The following is a 16,498-nucleotide window of genomic DNA, read 5'->3' as shown; positions in this document are numbered from 1 at the left end:
TTCTCGCCTGAAAATATGTTAAACGTTTATTTTGTGACCCAGAAAGAATAATAAGAGTAATATTAAAACTAACTAGCTGCCGCCATTGTTGGAAACTGAGCTGGGCTGCGCTATGAATTCTGGGACACAGCTTCTTCTTCTTCGGGGTTTAACGGCAGCTGGCATCCTTGTACATGCTGTGCTGCCATCTTCTGTTTCAGTCCGTTATTACACTCTTAAACCCTACTACTCATTCCTGCATCTTTTGTGATCTTACAAAGCTTCAAACGACACGTCGACTTTTAAATCAGTCGTCGACGATTTTGATAGTCGACGTAATCGTGACTAGTCGACTAATCGTGGCAGCCCTAAGTGGGGGATCAATAAAAGCTGCTGAAAGAAGACTTATAAATAACCTTCTATTCTTAGTGATAAGCCAGAACCTTCTCAATTATGAGCACTTTTTATCCTGTAAAATATAAATGTTTGTCAGCACAAGTTAACAGTCATCAATTACAGCATAATTGTAAGCGAAATCTGCTAATGACTACCATCTTAATGTCATTCTCTCTTTCAATAAAGCCTGTATGTGAGCATGAGCGGTTGCTTCCTGGCAGCAGACTCTTTGACAACAAATCATTTAAATGGCTGAAAAGTTAATTATAGTGATTTTGATCACATGCTCTTAGACATCCTGCATAATCACTGTACCGTGAGTAAGACTGGAAACAAAACCCATTTCAAACCCTGCTATTTTGTCACGCCGGCCCTTCAGTAAAACGATGATGTGTACAGCATAATGTGTATTATTGTTTCAGTGAGAGACATTCCTACTGGTCTATAATATAACAGCAGGAATGCTAAAATACTTGCACGCCACATTCCCCCAAAATTTGCTTTTTGATGTGTCACAGCATGAGATGACCACATATAGCCATATATAACGCATACACTGAACATTTCACGAGCATGTTTCTGAATGGGAGGCGGAGCCTTAATCGCTTTACCTGTAGAAGCACCTCCCAGAAGGAGACACCTTGTTTCTAGCTTTCTAACTAGGTTTAAAGGTTTCTTTTTAAATAAAACTCCCAGTTAGGGCTGGCTCCGGTCACTCTGAGCCCCCCTTTAGTTGTGCTGTTTCACATTCATTCAGGGTGATGGGGTGTCTGTTGCTCCTAATAGCATTATCTCTATTTCTGATGAAGCCTTTGAAATTTCCAGAAAAAGCTTGAGTGTGGCCCTCAGGTTACCATTGTTTAGCATTACATACTAACTGGCAGTAAGGACTTGTGATGAGTTATTTACTAGCCCTGTTTATACTGTAATAGTATTCTGACCTTTGAGGAAGGTCTCTGCTATTTTAAGAAGGATGATAGTACATTTTGAAAATACTCCCTGACGTCAGGCTTCAGCTAATGGCTACCAAAGTTGAAAATGTGGTTCAGCATCACCTGATAACCTGAGCTAATCTATACTCTATACGAGACCAAGCATTGGTGACTTACGTATGACTTCCACTTTGTAGGTGGCGTTGATCTCTCCCGCTCTGTTGGAGACGTGGCAGGTGTACTTCCCGCTGTGCTCCGGCGTCAGATTCTTCAGACTCAGAGTCCATCTCTTCTTCTTCCCTTCCCCTCTTGCTCCATCTTCCTCGTCTACCAGTGGCCTGTTGTCCTTCAACCAGACAATGTCAGGGCGAGGATTACCGCTTGCCGTGCACTTCAGCCGCACAGAGCTGCCTACTGGGCGCGCGATGACGCGTTTCCTCATCTTTGCTGGCTGAGTGAAACGTGGACGAACTGCAAGAGTAAAGAGAAGGAAAAAAAATGCTCATTAATTAGAGAAAGAAAATAAAGCTTGATTTGAAACCACTCAAAAACATACAGAAACAAACACTTCATTTCTCTCTCTTAGTCAGCTGCAGGTGGGAAAAACGGTCTGATGCAAATTAAATTGTTAGTCGTAAATAGTTTACAGAGTCAATTTACAGATCTTGTTGCTTCGACCAGTAAAACATTCCTGAACTCATAACAATTTCAGTTATGCTACCTGACAGTTTGTGTTACATGTTTGTGTTACAGTTACATGTTTATTATTTATTATCCCCCCCCACATTCTTTGACGAATAACTGCAAAATGCCATCTCTGGATAATTAATCCCTCCACGGGGCTGTTAAAAACCTTTTATTATTACAAATGTTTGGGATTACAGATTCATTTTATGTCCCTCCAACTGCCAGAGCTTGTTCATAATCATAAATTATGCACCATGAAATCACCTGCTTTGCTGTTAACAAAATTTAACTGAGCGAGGACTGAGACTTGGTGAGTGATGTACAGTTTTTGCAGTGCGAGGAGCATAAAGCAGACTGAAGTCATTTCTGCGGGCAGTGCCAGGAATTCCATGTTGTGCTGTAACAACATATGGCAACGTGCCTCTTGGTATATACAGTGTAATTTGCTGTAATAAACCCTAATTGTTTTGTTTAAGAAAAAAAACTTGAATCGCTTCCTCTTCTCCCTGACACAGAAGACTTACATCACTGAAAACACACACATTTTCCACTGATCCACATTGGTACCCCTCTCCTGCTCATAAAAAGGCCATGCATTGGACTTGAAATCAAGCGTCCATGGGAACTGCTTTCTAAAAACCAGAAAGCAGCTATACAAGAGCGAAGCATCACTTTAAATACTCGGTTGTTATTGCACAAGTCATAAAAAGCTAGACAGTGACCTAGCATCACACCGAACAGCCATTCATTCCATGCATAAAGCTATTCAAACATCCACATCCTTCTACCGAATGCAAGAATTAACTCCATTTAGTACCACAAATATTTCATTGCTGAACAATACCTCAGTCTAGTCTATTCATACATACACATCGTATTTAAAAAGCATAACAATCAGTGAAAACAGATCAAAGAGGTAAAGAAAAACCTAAGCAGTAGACAGGAGAGGAAAGCACTCACAGGAGCGCTTGATTTTACAGCCCTCATATTTTAGCCACAGCAGATAGCCATCAACCGGGAAGGTAAATCACCCTGAAACTAGTGCAGTTTCATCTCTTTCTTTAGACACAGTTATTATTCTAGCTCTGGATAAACAAACAGGGAGAAGAGTTATGTGACGGGTTTGTGCGCTCAAATTAGGAGATTTCAGTACAGCTGCATTACTCAGTGGAAACACAGCTCTCTGCCGACAGGCCTGAAGCTGGGCAGGATAACAAAACAAACATACCGGAAAGGCTTTTAAGTCTCACCTCTGTGCACCCTGAGTCTGAGAAAAGCTACCGGACCACAGCTGAGCTGTGACGAGACAGAGTCAACATATCTAACAAAGAGCGAGGAAAGAAAGTAGCCTGGATGAGACAATGATTCATAGTTTAATGTACAGCTTTGATGGGTACACAAATTCAACCGGTGCATGTGTTTAGACTGAAAATAACTGGTCAGTCTGGGAAAGAGCCAAAACAAAGTTTAGTTGAACTAGACTGGACAAAGATGAAACTGGAAAATGAATAGAATACGGCGAGGTGTAATGGAAATAAACTGATTTATACTGTCTAAGATGAACCAAATCAAACACAAGTTAAGAGGAAAACAGATGAAAGGCAAAAAAGTGAAGTTCATATTAAGGTTAGCAGCTTCAGAAGACTGATCGATTGCCAAGAACAGACAAATAAAACTTGAAGTGATAGTTAGAAAAAACAACGATAAAGAGACCGAGTTAAAACAATAAAAAGCAAAGGTAAAAGAGAGGGCACGTGAACAAGCCGAAGAAAAAAACACAGAGGCGAGAGAAGCAAGGGCGAACAAAAAAAGCCACGATCGAGAGAGGGGAGAAGGTGAGAGCCAGAGTGAGCAAAAGGGCAGGCTTGTTCTGGGTCTCGGGGGCCACTTCAGCGCCACACTTCACAGTGTAAAAATACTGCTGACCCTCCGACTGACTGCCTTTGATCAGGCGGTGTGCCAGAGACCAAAAGTAGGAGCGCCACGGTGGGACAGAGCGTGCGTGCGAGGGACAGAAAGAGCCGTATGAAATCCAGCACGGATTTTAGATGCTATACTGAGATAGACGAGATAATTCCCAACGCGAGTAGTTCTGGTGAGGTTCTGTGGAGGGTTAAAATAAGTTAGGGTTAAGATTTAAGTAAAGATTTAGGTTAAGAATTGGACTTCAGGACTAATAAGACTAATAATACCAACTAGATTCTTAAATAAAGAAAAGTAAGGACAAATTTGTTCAAAAGAATAAAAAAACCACAATTTTTATCTTATATAAAGATTAAATTTAGTTAGATCTACTGGCTGCCTCCAACTGATTCCTGTTGAAAAACTAGAAATCTGTTTTTTAACAAAAATGATTATGAGCTCAATTTTAAAAGGTTTTTATAAGTTTATGAGGTGTTAATAAAACTTTTTGGATTCTGATTGACAGCTTATTGAAAGTTAGTTTGAACACTACACTCCTCGGATTCTTTAATTGAACTAACACACTTTCTTGCCTGTTGTTTCTTCTCCCAGTAAAAAGTCAGTACGTATGATAGATGACAGCCTAGTATCAGTGTATCCAGTAATATTTAATTGATTTATTTTGATACCATTCTTTTTATGTCTGAAAATAACTCTCCGGTGTTTCCACTATCTTCACTTTTCATTTAACTCTGGAAAAAAAAGGTTACAAGCGTAATACCATATATGGTGTAACTGTTGTGTTAGTGCATGCACTTAAGATGATTTATCATTCAGTTTAGATAATATGCCATAAAAGGTCCTGTAAACACAGAGCAAGAATTTATGTTGATGTTTATATATAAACGTATGTTTGGTTGCTTAAATGACCACAGAAGAGAAACAGAAGTGCAGCAGAAGTGTGTCTGAACTGACAGAGCAAAAAGAAAGAGGTGAAGGTGAGAGAGTTTGATGAAGTGATAACAACAAGTAAAGAAAGAAGGGTTAAGCTACATGACAAGTGGGTCCAGGAACACTTGGGAGGGGGGAAAGGAAGGAATGCGTCCGCCCAAATCACACCTCACACAAATAGACTGCTCTCCACTCTGTCAGAGCCAATTACTTGCACAAACAGCCACCGCGATGTGTGCCCGCGCGTATTTGTGTGTCTGTGTGTGGGCAGAAACCCTCATCATTTCCCCTCCTGACAGTGTGCAAGGTGTTTATTGTACAATCGGCTACTGTATGCTGTCTCAGGTTTCACTTCTAAGCTTGTTTCTCATTTTCAAATGTTTATATCTCGATAGTGATGAGAACCGAGAAGTCACGAGTGCTTACCCAGTTTCCCGGCAAGCTCTGGGGCATGTTCAGAATCACTGTGGGCTGGTCCTGCTCCATTTCTTGAACTGGAATCATCTGGTGAGGGAAAAAGAGAGACAGGAAGACAAGAGGTGGGATTTGAGGATTGACCCTAAATTAAAAAACAAAACAAAAAAACAACAATAGCTGAAATTACTTGTTTTTAAAGTTACTATTTTAAACAGCCCACTTGTACAGCTTAAGTAAAATAAACATCTTTCTGAATGCAAAAGTGGAGGTTTTATTTTATCGGTGTCTGACTGCTGTTTTTACATGCTACAGCTGCACTAAAGGACCAGTGTTTCAATGTAAAATCAATTCAGTTCAATTGAATTAAAATGTACTTATATAGTCACCTCAGTCACCTCAAGGCGCTACATACTGTAAGGTAAAAGCCCTACAATAATATAGAGAAAACCCCAAAAAACAGAGAACCACCTATGAGCAAGCATTTGGCAACAGTGGGAAGGAAAAACTCAATTTTAACAGGAAGACGCCCTCAAACCAGTCTCAGGCAGGCAGCCATCTGCCATGACTGACTGGGGTGAGGGGGGACAGAACAAAAAACACACTATGAAAGAGAGTCACAGATTAATAATAACTAAATCAAGATTATTTGCTCGATTCCTGCAAATTACAATCAGAGGACTGTTTTATCTCCTAACAGCTGGAAGGAGAAATACAGAAGCATCATTGTTTTCACTCTAGATATGCAGGTTTTTAAGTGAGATCTCTGCAGCAATAAAAGTCGTAAAACAATCCTAGAAATGATGAAGGGCAGGTAAATTCAAGTTAAATGTGTAAAAGCTTCTTGAGAGCCAAGCAAGAGTAATTTCAGTCAAAGCAATATTTAGAGAACAATTATTTTACAGTATACTGTGAAGTCTGGCTTTCACAAACGTATTTTCCAGCCAGTGTTCTGCTCTCCACCGTGTAATTTTAAACCGCTCAGCCGTGAATCACCACCATATACTTGTTAAATCAGGAAACCAAATGATAAACAATATGATTCAGTAAGTTAGTGCATTTACCAGCAATGAAAGCCTTGACATTAATGCTACTCCCCTACCATGCTTACCCAAGGCCCTGCAGTTTTTAAACCCTGACTCACGTCTCTGAGAAACCGTGGTCTTAAATTTGGTCCTTCAACTTTGTAGCAAAGGGAAAATTTCCCCTTGGTGAAAAATGAAATGGAACAAGCTTTTCTCTTCATACAATGTGTTCAATCACACACTACAGTATCACACTGCTTTAATGCTGCTGTATCAGGTTCCCTCTCTCTCCACGTCTTCCTCCAATGATTATCAAAAAGACACAAACATCTGTCTGAACCTTTATGCAAGGGAAAGCTTCAAGATAGAGTCATTGCATCCAAAAGGGGCCTTTAAAGGGGATGGCAGGGAGCTGGGAGGTCTGATACAGTCCAATATCAGGTCTGTCAGAATACATGTGGGGGTTGTACGTGGTTTGCTTGGCTTGAACCTGAAACTTCAACCAACACCTGATGCTGGTTATGAAAGGAATAGAAAAGGGAACCAAACAGCCTTGGACCACCTGCAGAATGTGTGTGTATCTGTGTGTGATGTTTATTGTGCATGCTGGTCTATACCATTTTTGGGGATTTTAGAAGACCACCTGAAAGCTTAGAGTGTTTAATGCAGCGCCAAATGTCTTTAAAGCATCACTTTTTGTATGATGGAACAAAAAACACATGAAATGCAAATACAAGACATGACCTGCATCTTCTGGGTTGGTATTAATAGTATACTGGGAGTCCACGTGGTGGGGCTCCTGTCTCTATGGGTGTGTGTGCGTGTGTGATATGAATTTCTCCGTGGGTGTGTCAGTGCATGTGTAGATGTGTGTGTTCTAGCATTATTTAGCTAAATGGTAACTTGAGGTGCCGGTATTCCTGTCAAACCTCACTCCTCCTTCCCTCTTTCGGACTCCCCCTTCATCTCTCCCTCCTGCCACACGCACGGCTAGTTCTGAGAAAAGGCAGGGTGTTTGAAGCTGAGCGGCAAGGGGGTCTAATCTAAAGGGGGAACGTGGTTTAGCACTCTTACCAGAAAGCAAACCCTCCCATCGCCATCTCCTGCAGACCCACTCACAGATGAAGGCTTTAAAAACCTTCAACTGTCCATACGGCACAGCCAAACAGAATATCCAAAGTACTTAAGTGACCATATATTTCTTTAAAAACTACAAAAAATGAATGATTATGTTGCATGATTAAAAGATTGTGGCTTGTCGGTGACTTAGTCATTAAAACCTTGGAAATATTTATTACCTGTAATTCAAAACTGTGATGACATTTAAGATGAACTTGTTCTTCAGAGATGCAAAAAAAGGTCTAAATGTCTCCAATTTCTCTTTTCTACTAGCACCTCAGCTCAACTTGACTCGACTGGTCATTTTCCATTGCAGATGAGTCCCAAGATGCCATTTGTATGTGACACAACCACAACACAGCAATGGAGGACATTGAGGCGATGGTATACCTGCTGCTAAACCCATAGTAAACGTCTGTATTTTGTCATTGGATCACAGCGTTGTCATTGCTGGGTTTCAAAAATGGCCGATTTAATTCTTTCGAAGAACTCTCATGACTCATGCAGTCACTCTCTGGCCAATCAGTGGCATGCAGTTTGTTCACGTCACATTTTCAATTCAACTCACTTGGAACTACTGGTACCAGGTCCTTTTTAGAGACTACTAAAAAGGACCTGGTACCAGGTTCTACTACTTAAACAAAGCTACTAGAAATACTTCTATAAATACAAGATGCTTGTGGACAACTTCGACTGAGAGACTCTGAGACAAAAGAACAAACCAAGACTCAACTGCACTAAATATTGTTCATGTTTTGAATGTGACTGAATGAGATTTGCAGTCTTCTTGCCCTTTAGTGAGTAAAAATACATATTTCAGTGTGAAATCTGCAATCTGTCAGCACGTTCAACAACCAGGCTTTCAAACGGTTTCTGCCAGCGGAGCCAGTTTCATACCTTTCTTCAGCTCGGTTACATGAGTGCAGGGCTGTGGGGGCAGACTTAACGTTTTGCTGTTTGTTTCAAGTTGAACACACACATAGTCGAAAATATACCCTCCCTGCTTCAGCTGCTTTTAATAAACAAAATGCTTTCTTCTGATCTTGTTCCACCTTCTAATGTTCGGCCAGATACGTTGCCTGGTGCTGACAACAGCTAATACACACACACACACGGACACACACACACACACACACACACATGAAGACCAGTGTGTAAGGACTGCCAACAATGAAATATTCAGAAACAGCAAAGATGAGGATGATGAGGGTCTAGTGGTGAATAACAAAATGTTGGACATTGGCCAAACTAACTTCCTACTCATTGCATACAGATGCTTGTTCGTGATTCCTTGGTATCACCTTTGAATGCACCAAGTGTCCCTTTAGCATAATGTTTCCACTACTAGTGAGGTATATGGTAGAAAAACAGGTTAAAAAGAGTCTGGAAAGTACAAAAAACTATGGTTAAAAACCACAATTAAACCAACACTGCACAATAAAACAAGAAACAAGAAAAGGTTTGACTTTGGCCCTACCTTTTGTATTTTCCATCTGTTTTTGGGCCACATGTTTCTGGTCAGTGTCAAATTATAACATCATGTACATAATATCTTTGTGCTTGTCTCTGCTGTATCATTGTGAAGATTTATAGTCCTTGAAGAAGATGTGCAAGGACTTTATTTCTGTGTCTGTACAGGCAGTGGATACAAATCCATATTTTCCACTGAAAGTATGCAGTTTGCTACCTGTTGTGAAGTGCCATAATTGTAAAAACATGTGCGCTTGTAGCTTCTGATGTGCAAATCCACAATGAGTATAAAATTTATGGTCGCGCTCCTTTAAATATTCCTGCCTGGCTCTGAACTGAACATTCACTCCTTCCTCTTTCTTGTGCTTTGCATCTCTTTTTCATTTTCCGCCTCTTTGCTTCTTTGTTTCTTTTTATTCATCTTTGTCTAAATCTACATCTACAGGGGGGAAATGGTTCAACAGCGTGCTACATTTCACACTTTAACCGGCCGCATACCCCTCTGAGAGTGTGTGTATTTGTATAACCTCTTCTTGTATTTGCTTTCATGTCTTTAGAGAAAAGGCAGCAATTGTACATGAGCACGCTCAGAAATATGACTCCCACAGTCCAGTGTGTGTATGTATCTACGAGTGTGTCCAGGGGGCAGTGTTTTCCTAAAGGGTCATGTCCTTCCACGTTTTAATAGAGAGACATTGGATATGTGGACAGAACCTCCGTGCGTGCGATTAAGCTGATGTGTGTGCATGTCTGAGGGAGAGAAAATGGTAAATGGTAAATGGCCTGTATTTATATAGCGCTTTACTAGTCCCTAAGGACCCCAAAGCGCTTTACATATCCAGTCATCCACCCATTCACACACTGGTGATGGCAAGCTACATTGTAGCCACAGCCACCCTGGGGCGCACTGACAGAGGCGACAGAGAAAAGGATGTTTCTAGGTCAGCCTCTGCTGACCGCTGGTTGTTGCAGCTTCAGGGCCAAAACCAGCAGTCCTGATGTGAGTTTGTGTGTCTGACAAACCCTGTAAACCACTGTTAGTCCTCTAAAATTGACCATCGTCATAGTTTCAGGCTTCATGCAGCCACAGCTTTCTTCACTAACTTGTTTGACTTCTTATTTCAGACAGGAGCTACCACAAGCAAAGGCATTTTACACAACACTGAAAGGAGAACCATTGTTCAGTTAAACCTTCATCCAAGGAGGACTTAGTTTCACTTAAGCTCCCTTTAAATATTGTAGAGCAGCGGTCCTCGGACCGGTACGTGAGTCGTTTGGTACTGGGCCGCGAGAGTTGAGGCCCAGGTCTGAAATGTCTGGTTTTCAGGGTTTTCATCGGTTTTCAGCGTTATTTTGTTATTACTTTTATCGTTAACTCAGTTTTCCTGGGTCTTTTCACGTGTGTTATGAATAAATCTTCTTTTTTTCTGTACCGGTACTAGTTTTATTTTGTTGTATTTATCTGCGACACCTTAAAGGCCGGTCCGTGAAAATATTGTCGGGCATCAACCGGTCCGTGGCGCAAAAAAGGTTGGGGTCGCCGCTGTTGTAGAGGGTTGCAGTTTTGACCAAAGCTGGATCTAAACCACAGTGCATGCTGTGCAAATGATCAGAGAGACCACAAAATAACCTTAAAACATTACACAGATTACATTTTCACTTTAAAGAAGAAGCTAAATCAGCAGTAATTATTAACTGTTTACCTTGAAATAATATTTAATATTTGTAGCTTTCAATCATATTTTAAAGTTTTGAACATATTATTGAATTAGATATAGATATTATTCTTTTCAACAGATGTAGTTTGACAAGCTAAAACTTTCTGTTTTCAGTCAGACTTTATTCATTTTATTAAGAAAACCTGTCTCTATTCTGTATGTGATGGCTGTACAAAAAGACCATTCCCCAATCCCCTGAGTTAATAATAGCACAGCTTTACTGAAAGCTCTGTTATAGTTTCCTTTGATTTCCTTTTTTTTGAGCATGCTTTGTTGTTTGGCAGTAGACTGGCGACCAGTTCAGGGTGTACCCTGGAAAAGGCTCCAGCTCCCCAGGAACGCTGAATTGAATAAGCAGAAGAAAATAGATGGAAGGAATTTGTTGTTCTCAATGACTGATTACTTTCGCTTCTACTTGGTGTTCATTATTATGAACCTGCAGTCAAGACCGCAGTGCCTAGAAATCTGGATGAGAAGTTCAAAATATTTTAGTTTTAAAGACTCATTAAGCCCAAATACTACATTTTGCATTGCAATTCATCTCATCTACCAATAATAAGCAATAATATAATATGCTAAAAATATTCAACTACAGCCTTTACATGCACATGACCACTGGGTTGCTTTTAGTTTATCAGTGGTGAAAAAGAATGGCACCTGTGCACATTCTGACCTTCAACTAGGCCGAGCAGGGCACCTATTTATTATTTATGTGACTGATTTAATCTAATAATGGCCACAAGATGGGCTGATGGCATTTAAAGTGGACAGTATTACAATAAAATTTAAAAAAGAAACCTGGGTAAGAGGGTGAAATTGCAGTCTAAAAAAAGAACTGAATGTTTGACAATGTTAAATCCCATTTTTTCAGTACAGTTGTGTTAGCATACATCTTCCTCCAAACCCATCTTTTATAAGAGCCAGCAGAATAAACAACATTTGTCCTTCGGCAGCTGTTTGGCCTGTCAGTGCTCTGACCCTCTACCTAAACACACTATCATTATAATTCAATCAGTTCAATGAGACTCTGGAAACAATGAAACCACATGTTGTGGGTTTCTGTCTTTTGTTATAAGCCTACTATTGTGGGAGATGGAATAACACCAAAGGTTACACACATTTTTGAAACTTAAATGGCAAAGAGAGAAACATCCAAAACTTCTCTTTTTACATCCGTCTGTTTCTTTTTCACAAAGTATTACACCATAGCATCTCGAGCCTACGTTCCAAACATACTTTTCTCTCCAGCAACATTGTTTTTCAGAATATTTATGCATAGTCTGTTGCAACTCTACACCAAAGTGATTATAATAAATGGTTAGATATACACAGTGTAGCTCTAGATAAATATAGGACTGTGGACAGATTCTGCAGTATGGCTTGTGTTTAATATGTAAATAGCAGCTCATGTAATCCTCTAAGTGTGTGGGAACAAACAAAAGCCTCATCAAACACATGGCTATAAATATGAAAGTGTCAATAAAAATAAAATAATGAGTGAAAAGCCCGAGTTTAGGTCTATAACACACAGCACCTAAGAGCAGGGTTGATATTTTGACAAAACATTTCTTCTTATAGTCCTCTTTCACTTTTGTGTGGCTCATTGAAAACTGTGCAAACTTGACTCTTTGAACTCCACGACCCATATCTGCAAACGTAACAAAATGCCAGTAACTGCCTGCACCGAACGACTAATGTTTTTCAGTCTAGTATTCCCCCGGTCAGTTATTTACTTGGTGTTTAAGTATAATAATGTTTAGAGTTGACTGAGAGTCAATCAGCACACACATCTGATCGAGCCCACTTGTCAAATGTGAAGAAAATAGACAAAACAATAAACTGGATTCAGTGTAATCGCAGATAATCTGATGACATTTGTTTTCTCCAAATCAGATTTTTCCGGTTTAAAAGTTTAAAGATGAAGCGATAATAAAATAATGATCAGATCTTATCCAGCAAGTTTTAACTAAACTTCTGTTACCTTTCCATCAACCTTTCTGTTCTGTCTTCTTTCTCTCCTTTAGCTCGCTTGCCCAAAACCCATTTTACACAACACGTTTGCACAATTAAGATTTGCCCCCTGATACATGGTGTATAGGTAAAAGCAGTCACTTTATGTATGCATAAAGCTGTCATGTTCTCCAGAGAAAACAGTAAGTGTACACGTGTGCACATGTGTAGTTCATTCCAAAGTGCACACACACAGACGCAGATTTCCACTACTGGCTGTGCAGATGCTGTGTAGCCTTATGGAAATGATTACAACTTGTGCTGCTTTGTCCTCTATTAACAGCATGGGAGTGAGAGACAGTGAAAGGGACTGCGACACAGAGAGAGAGAGCAAACAAGACGGGATACGACTGACTTTTTGAATAGGTCAGGAGGCAGCAGGAGCGAAAGATGAAAAGAGAGTTGGAGAGAAAAAGGCAACAGTATGGAGAGAGAGATTTATTAGCTGTATCCACAGGGCAGACACTCATACACTGCAGTTAACTTCTGCTCCGTGTGAGGAGCAACACTGGCTTAAATGACATATTAACTGCTTGTACATTTGCAAGCTCAGACTACTTAGTGGCCAGTGATCACACTGGTGACGTGTGAAGACATTTTCCATCATGCATTAAAGTACTAATTCACGCACACATACACACACACGCACACACGCATAACTAATTTTTGAGCTGAAAAAAGATCTTTGTATGCTCATAAGAAAAACATCTTTTGCTCTGAAATGTTTCAGGAACATTTGATCTCATTACCCCTCAAATGCAGACACACGCAGACATGCGCACACCAACACCTGATGGAGTTTCTCTTCCAGCTAACCCCATTCACTTGTCCAACCCTTTCCACTGGCCCCCGTACACCAGTTTCTTTTTTTGTTTGTTTTTTTACGAGAGCAACTTTACGATGCTGTTTACAAATGTGACTACACGATGTGCCATCCTGGACTCTGAAATATGATGAACACACATCAGTGTTCGGGAGGGAAATTGATTCCAGCTTTCTGACCTATTTGGTGTGAACAAATCCAACAGAAACACGCACTCAACTAATTCACGAGGCGATCTAAATATGGGGTTGATTACCTAGCATTCCTTAGCAGCATGTGTTTTAAAATAAGGGAAAATCTGAGACGGCTCAGGGTGCATGTGTGTGAGGATAAAGGTGGGGTGACATCCAGGAAATCTTTAATTCTGATTTTGTATTTTAAAGCAAGGTAAGGACTCTGATTGACTAGAGTCCCGAATGCAATGTAACTTTTTAACGCTGGATGAATTTGAAAAGAGGTGCATATGGCAGATCATTTTGGAAACCAGCAGCAGCTACTTTTCAGTTTTTCCAAACTCAGTAAGCTCCAAAAACATTTTCCTCATTTATCCATATCAGCTCATAAGTTTTAGTGGAACAAAAATTAGCAACATTTACCTCACTATTCAGCTATGCTGCACCAACAGATACAGCTAAGCCAGCTTTAAACACAGAACTGTCTGTGGGGTTGAAATAGAGGCACCAAAGGCATATTTTAGTTAGCTATTAAGCAAAATACGTCAGACAAAAACCTTTTTTTATTATATATTAGATCCAGTTTCAAATGAAACTGGGGGAAGTCCTTTTTTAAATACTGTAGTGGGCCTCGGAAATTGGAGATAAAGTAAGAACAATAATAACTTTATTTGCATAGCATGTTTCAAAACACAGAGTTCCAAAGTGCTTTACAGTTCAAATAAAAGCCACACACTGAAGATAAGTGAACTTGCTCAAACATACAGACACGTAATCAGTCATACCGGCAGGCATTCATTCCAAATTACACACATACATGCAAATGGTTGCAAACTATGGCCAAAAATGAAGGGGAAGGAGAGGTTAACCTATAGAAATGAGTTTTCAGCAGTCGTTTGCAGCAAATAACAGAGTCAGCCGGCCTGATTGACCGAGATAGGCTGTTCGGAGAGGCTGGCTGCATAAATAAGGTCTTAGAAAACGTAAAAAACAATGTTTACAATAAATCAAAGCCTTGTAAAGTTAACTGACTGGCCAGTTGCACAGTTCTGCACATATTCTGCTCATATGAAGGCGGAACATCTATGGACTATTACCAAGTATATCATTGATGAACTAAAGGAACACAATGAAATAAAGGAGTTTTACCACTAAGTGTTTTTACCATCAAGGCTTTCAGAAGACTAAATAAACCCAACCGAGAGACGGAATGCCAAAAAAACGTCAAATAAACTCACAGAGAAAGCTCCCTGATCACCAGAATGAAAAAGCTGACCGCTCAGAGCTGTGTGATTATCTCCAGCAGCATTATTCCTGCTTTCATAACCTTGTTCCCAGCTGTGTAGATTCTGCCTACCGTTGCAGCAAAAACCAAATGTGTGTAGTCTTATGGCTGATTGGAGATGTTGAACATTTCAGGCTTATCTAACCCATAATCCCCTGCTCTCCACCTTCTCTCTCTGTATTCTCTCCTCGCTGAAGTAAATACTTACACAGTGTGTAAGTTTCTGCTGTTAAGTCAAACAGAACTCTTTTGAATGAGCAGACTAAACAAAAACATTTTAAGGGGAAGCCTCTCGTATGCCAGCATCACATTAGAAACACAGCATGAGGACTACAGAGCAAAGGTGCGTGCATCAATGAATGTGGTTAAGTGAGTATGTCTAACTCTGAACAGGGCTCTGTAGTTCCTGAAACTGAGCGGCCCACAGTTTGATCTTGTGCCATGAATGGGCTCTACACACTAATTACAGCCACCTGTATGTGTGTGTGTGTGTAAGGTATGAGTAGATGCATGAGAGAGGAGGGTGACTGTATGGTCATGAATAAAGGCAACCTGCTGTTTCCACTCTGTCTACACACACACACACACGCATGCACACACACATTTGTAGGAAAAAACTATCATAGCATCATGCGTTGAGGAGGTAGAGGTGCTGCTTTCCACTGTTGGATTAACCATCTGTGCGTGTGTGTCTGGTTTATGTCAGATCTGTTACATTCACCTGAGGCTTGGCTGTATTTCATAACCACGCAGTGGCATGTCTGAGTCTGTATGTCCAACTGTCAGTCACTCAGTAAGGTCAAGAAGAAACCAGAAAATATTCTAAAGCTAATCATACGAAAAACCCAGATTTTCTGGCTACAAAGAGCGGAGTTTGACAGATTGGGAGCACTCCATAAATCCACAAAATATACATTTTCTTGAACTCTAAAAACCGATGATGTTCTTTGCTGATCTTTTAATCAAGTGCAAGTGCGCATACATGCTTTAACAGTGCAAGGAATACAGTCAGAGTACTATCTCATCAGTAACACTTGGGTAGAAAGCGACAAAAAGCTTTCCTACTACAGTGACCTTGTGGCAATAGTTCAGATTTCTTTGCTTTAGATAGTCTAATATAGGATACACTTGCTAAGAACCAGCCTGCTACAAATAACCAATCATCTTACCAAATGTAAGTTTTGAAACTATGTAAAAACGCAAAAAGAATAAAAAGGATTCAATAATGGAACATGCGGCTCTGGTCTACAACTTACATAAGTAATTTCTGGTAATTTCGAATACACAAAATTAATTAAACCTTCAGCTTTCTAAATGTCTTTTCACGTCTATACTGAAAACACACATGGAATAAAATGCTTATAAAACAAAAGTTAAAAATCTGCTTAGTTGTTCTTTGTGTCAGTAACTTGGCCTAAATGTTCTTTAAACAACACTTTTGTAAAAACTAACGCAGCACGTTACTTAACTACCTCCTGGAAAAAGTCATTCGTTACTTTCATGTTGCTCAGTGACATGAATGGAAGAAAAAACAAACAAACACTTTTTAACCAACCAGCATGCAGATAACTGAAGAACCTTTGCAACACAAGTAACAACATAACTGTAATGTGA

The 16,498-nt window shown here is 40.0% G+C and overlaps 1 protein-coding gene across 2 annotated transcripts in view; it reads right to left on the bottom strand.

Annotated features, from left to right (window-relative positions):
• Positions 1 to 16,498, bottom strand: part of fgfrl1a (fibroblast growth factor receptor like 1a) — a 66,870-nt gene that overhangs the window by 6,722 nt on the left and 43,650 nt on the right. For both annotated transcript variants that reach the window (XM_085468626.1, XM_085468637.1), the window contains 2 exons: positions 5,274 to 5,351; positions 1,485 to 1,778 (listed from right to left, as the gene is read on the bottom strand). In XM_085468626.1, coding sequence (XP_085324752.1) covers positions 1,485 to 1,778; positions 5,274 to 5,351 — 372 coding nt within the window. The remainder of the gene's footprint in view (positions 1 to 1,484; positions 1,779 to 5,273; positions 5,352 to 16,498) is intronic.

This window comes from Copadichromis virginalis, linkage group LG2 (assembly GCF_057382275.1).
Source record: "Copadichromis virginalis isolate Kocher_CV1m ecotype Utaka linkage group LG2, C_Virginalis_male_GT1.1, whole genome shotgun sequence".
In the NCBI taxonomy this organism is placed as follows: domain Eukaryota; kingdom Metazoa; phylum Chordata; class Actinopteri; order Cichliformes; family Cichlidae; genus Copadichromis; species Copadichromis virginalis.
Note: the sequence above shows the minus strand (reverse complement) of the source record. Positions and strands in the feature narration are given on the sequence as shown.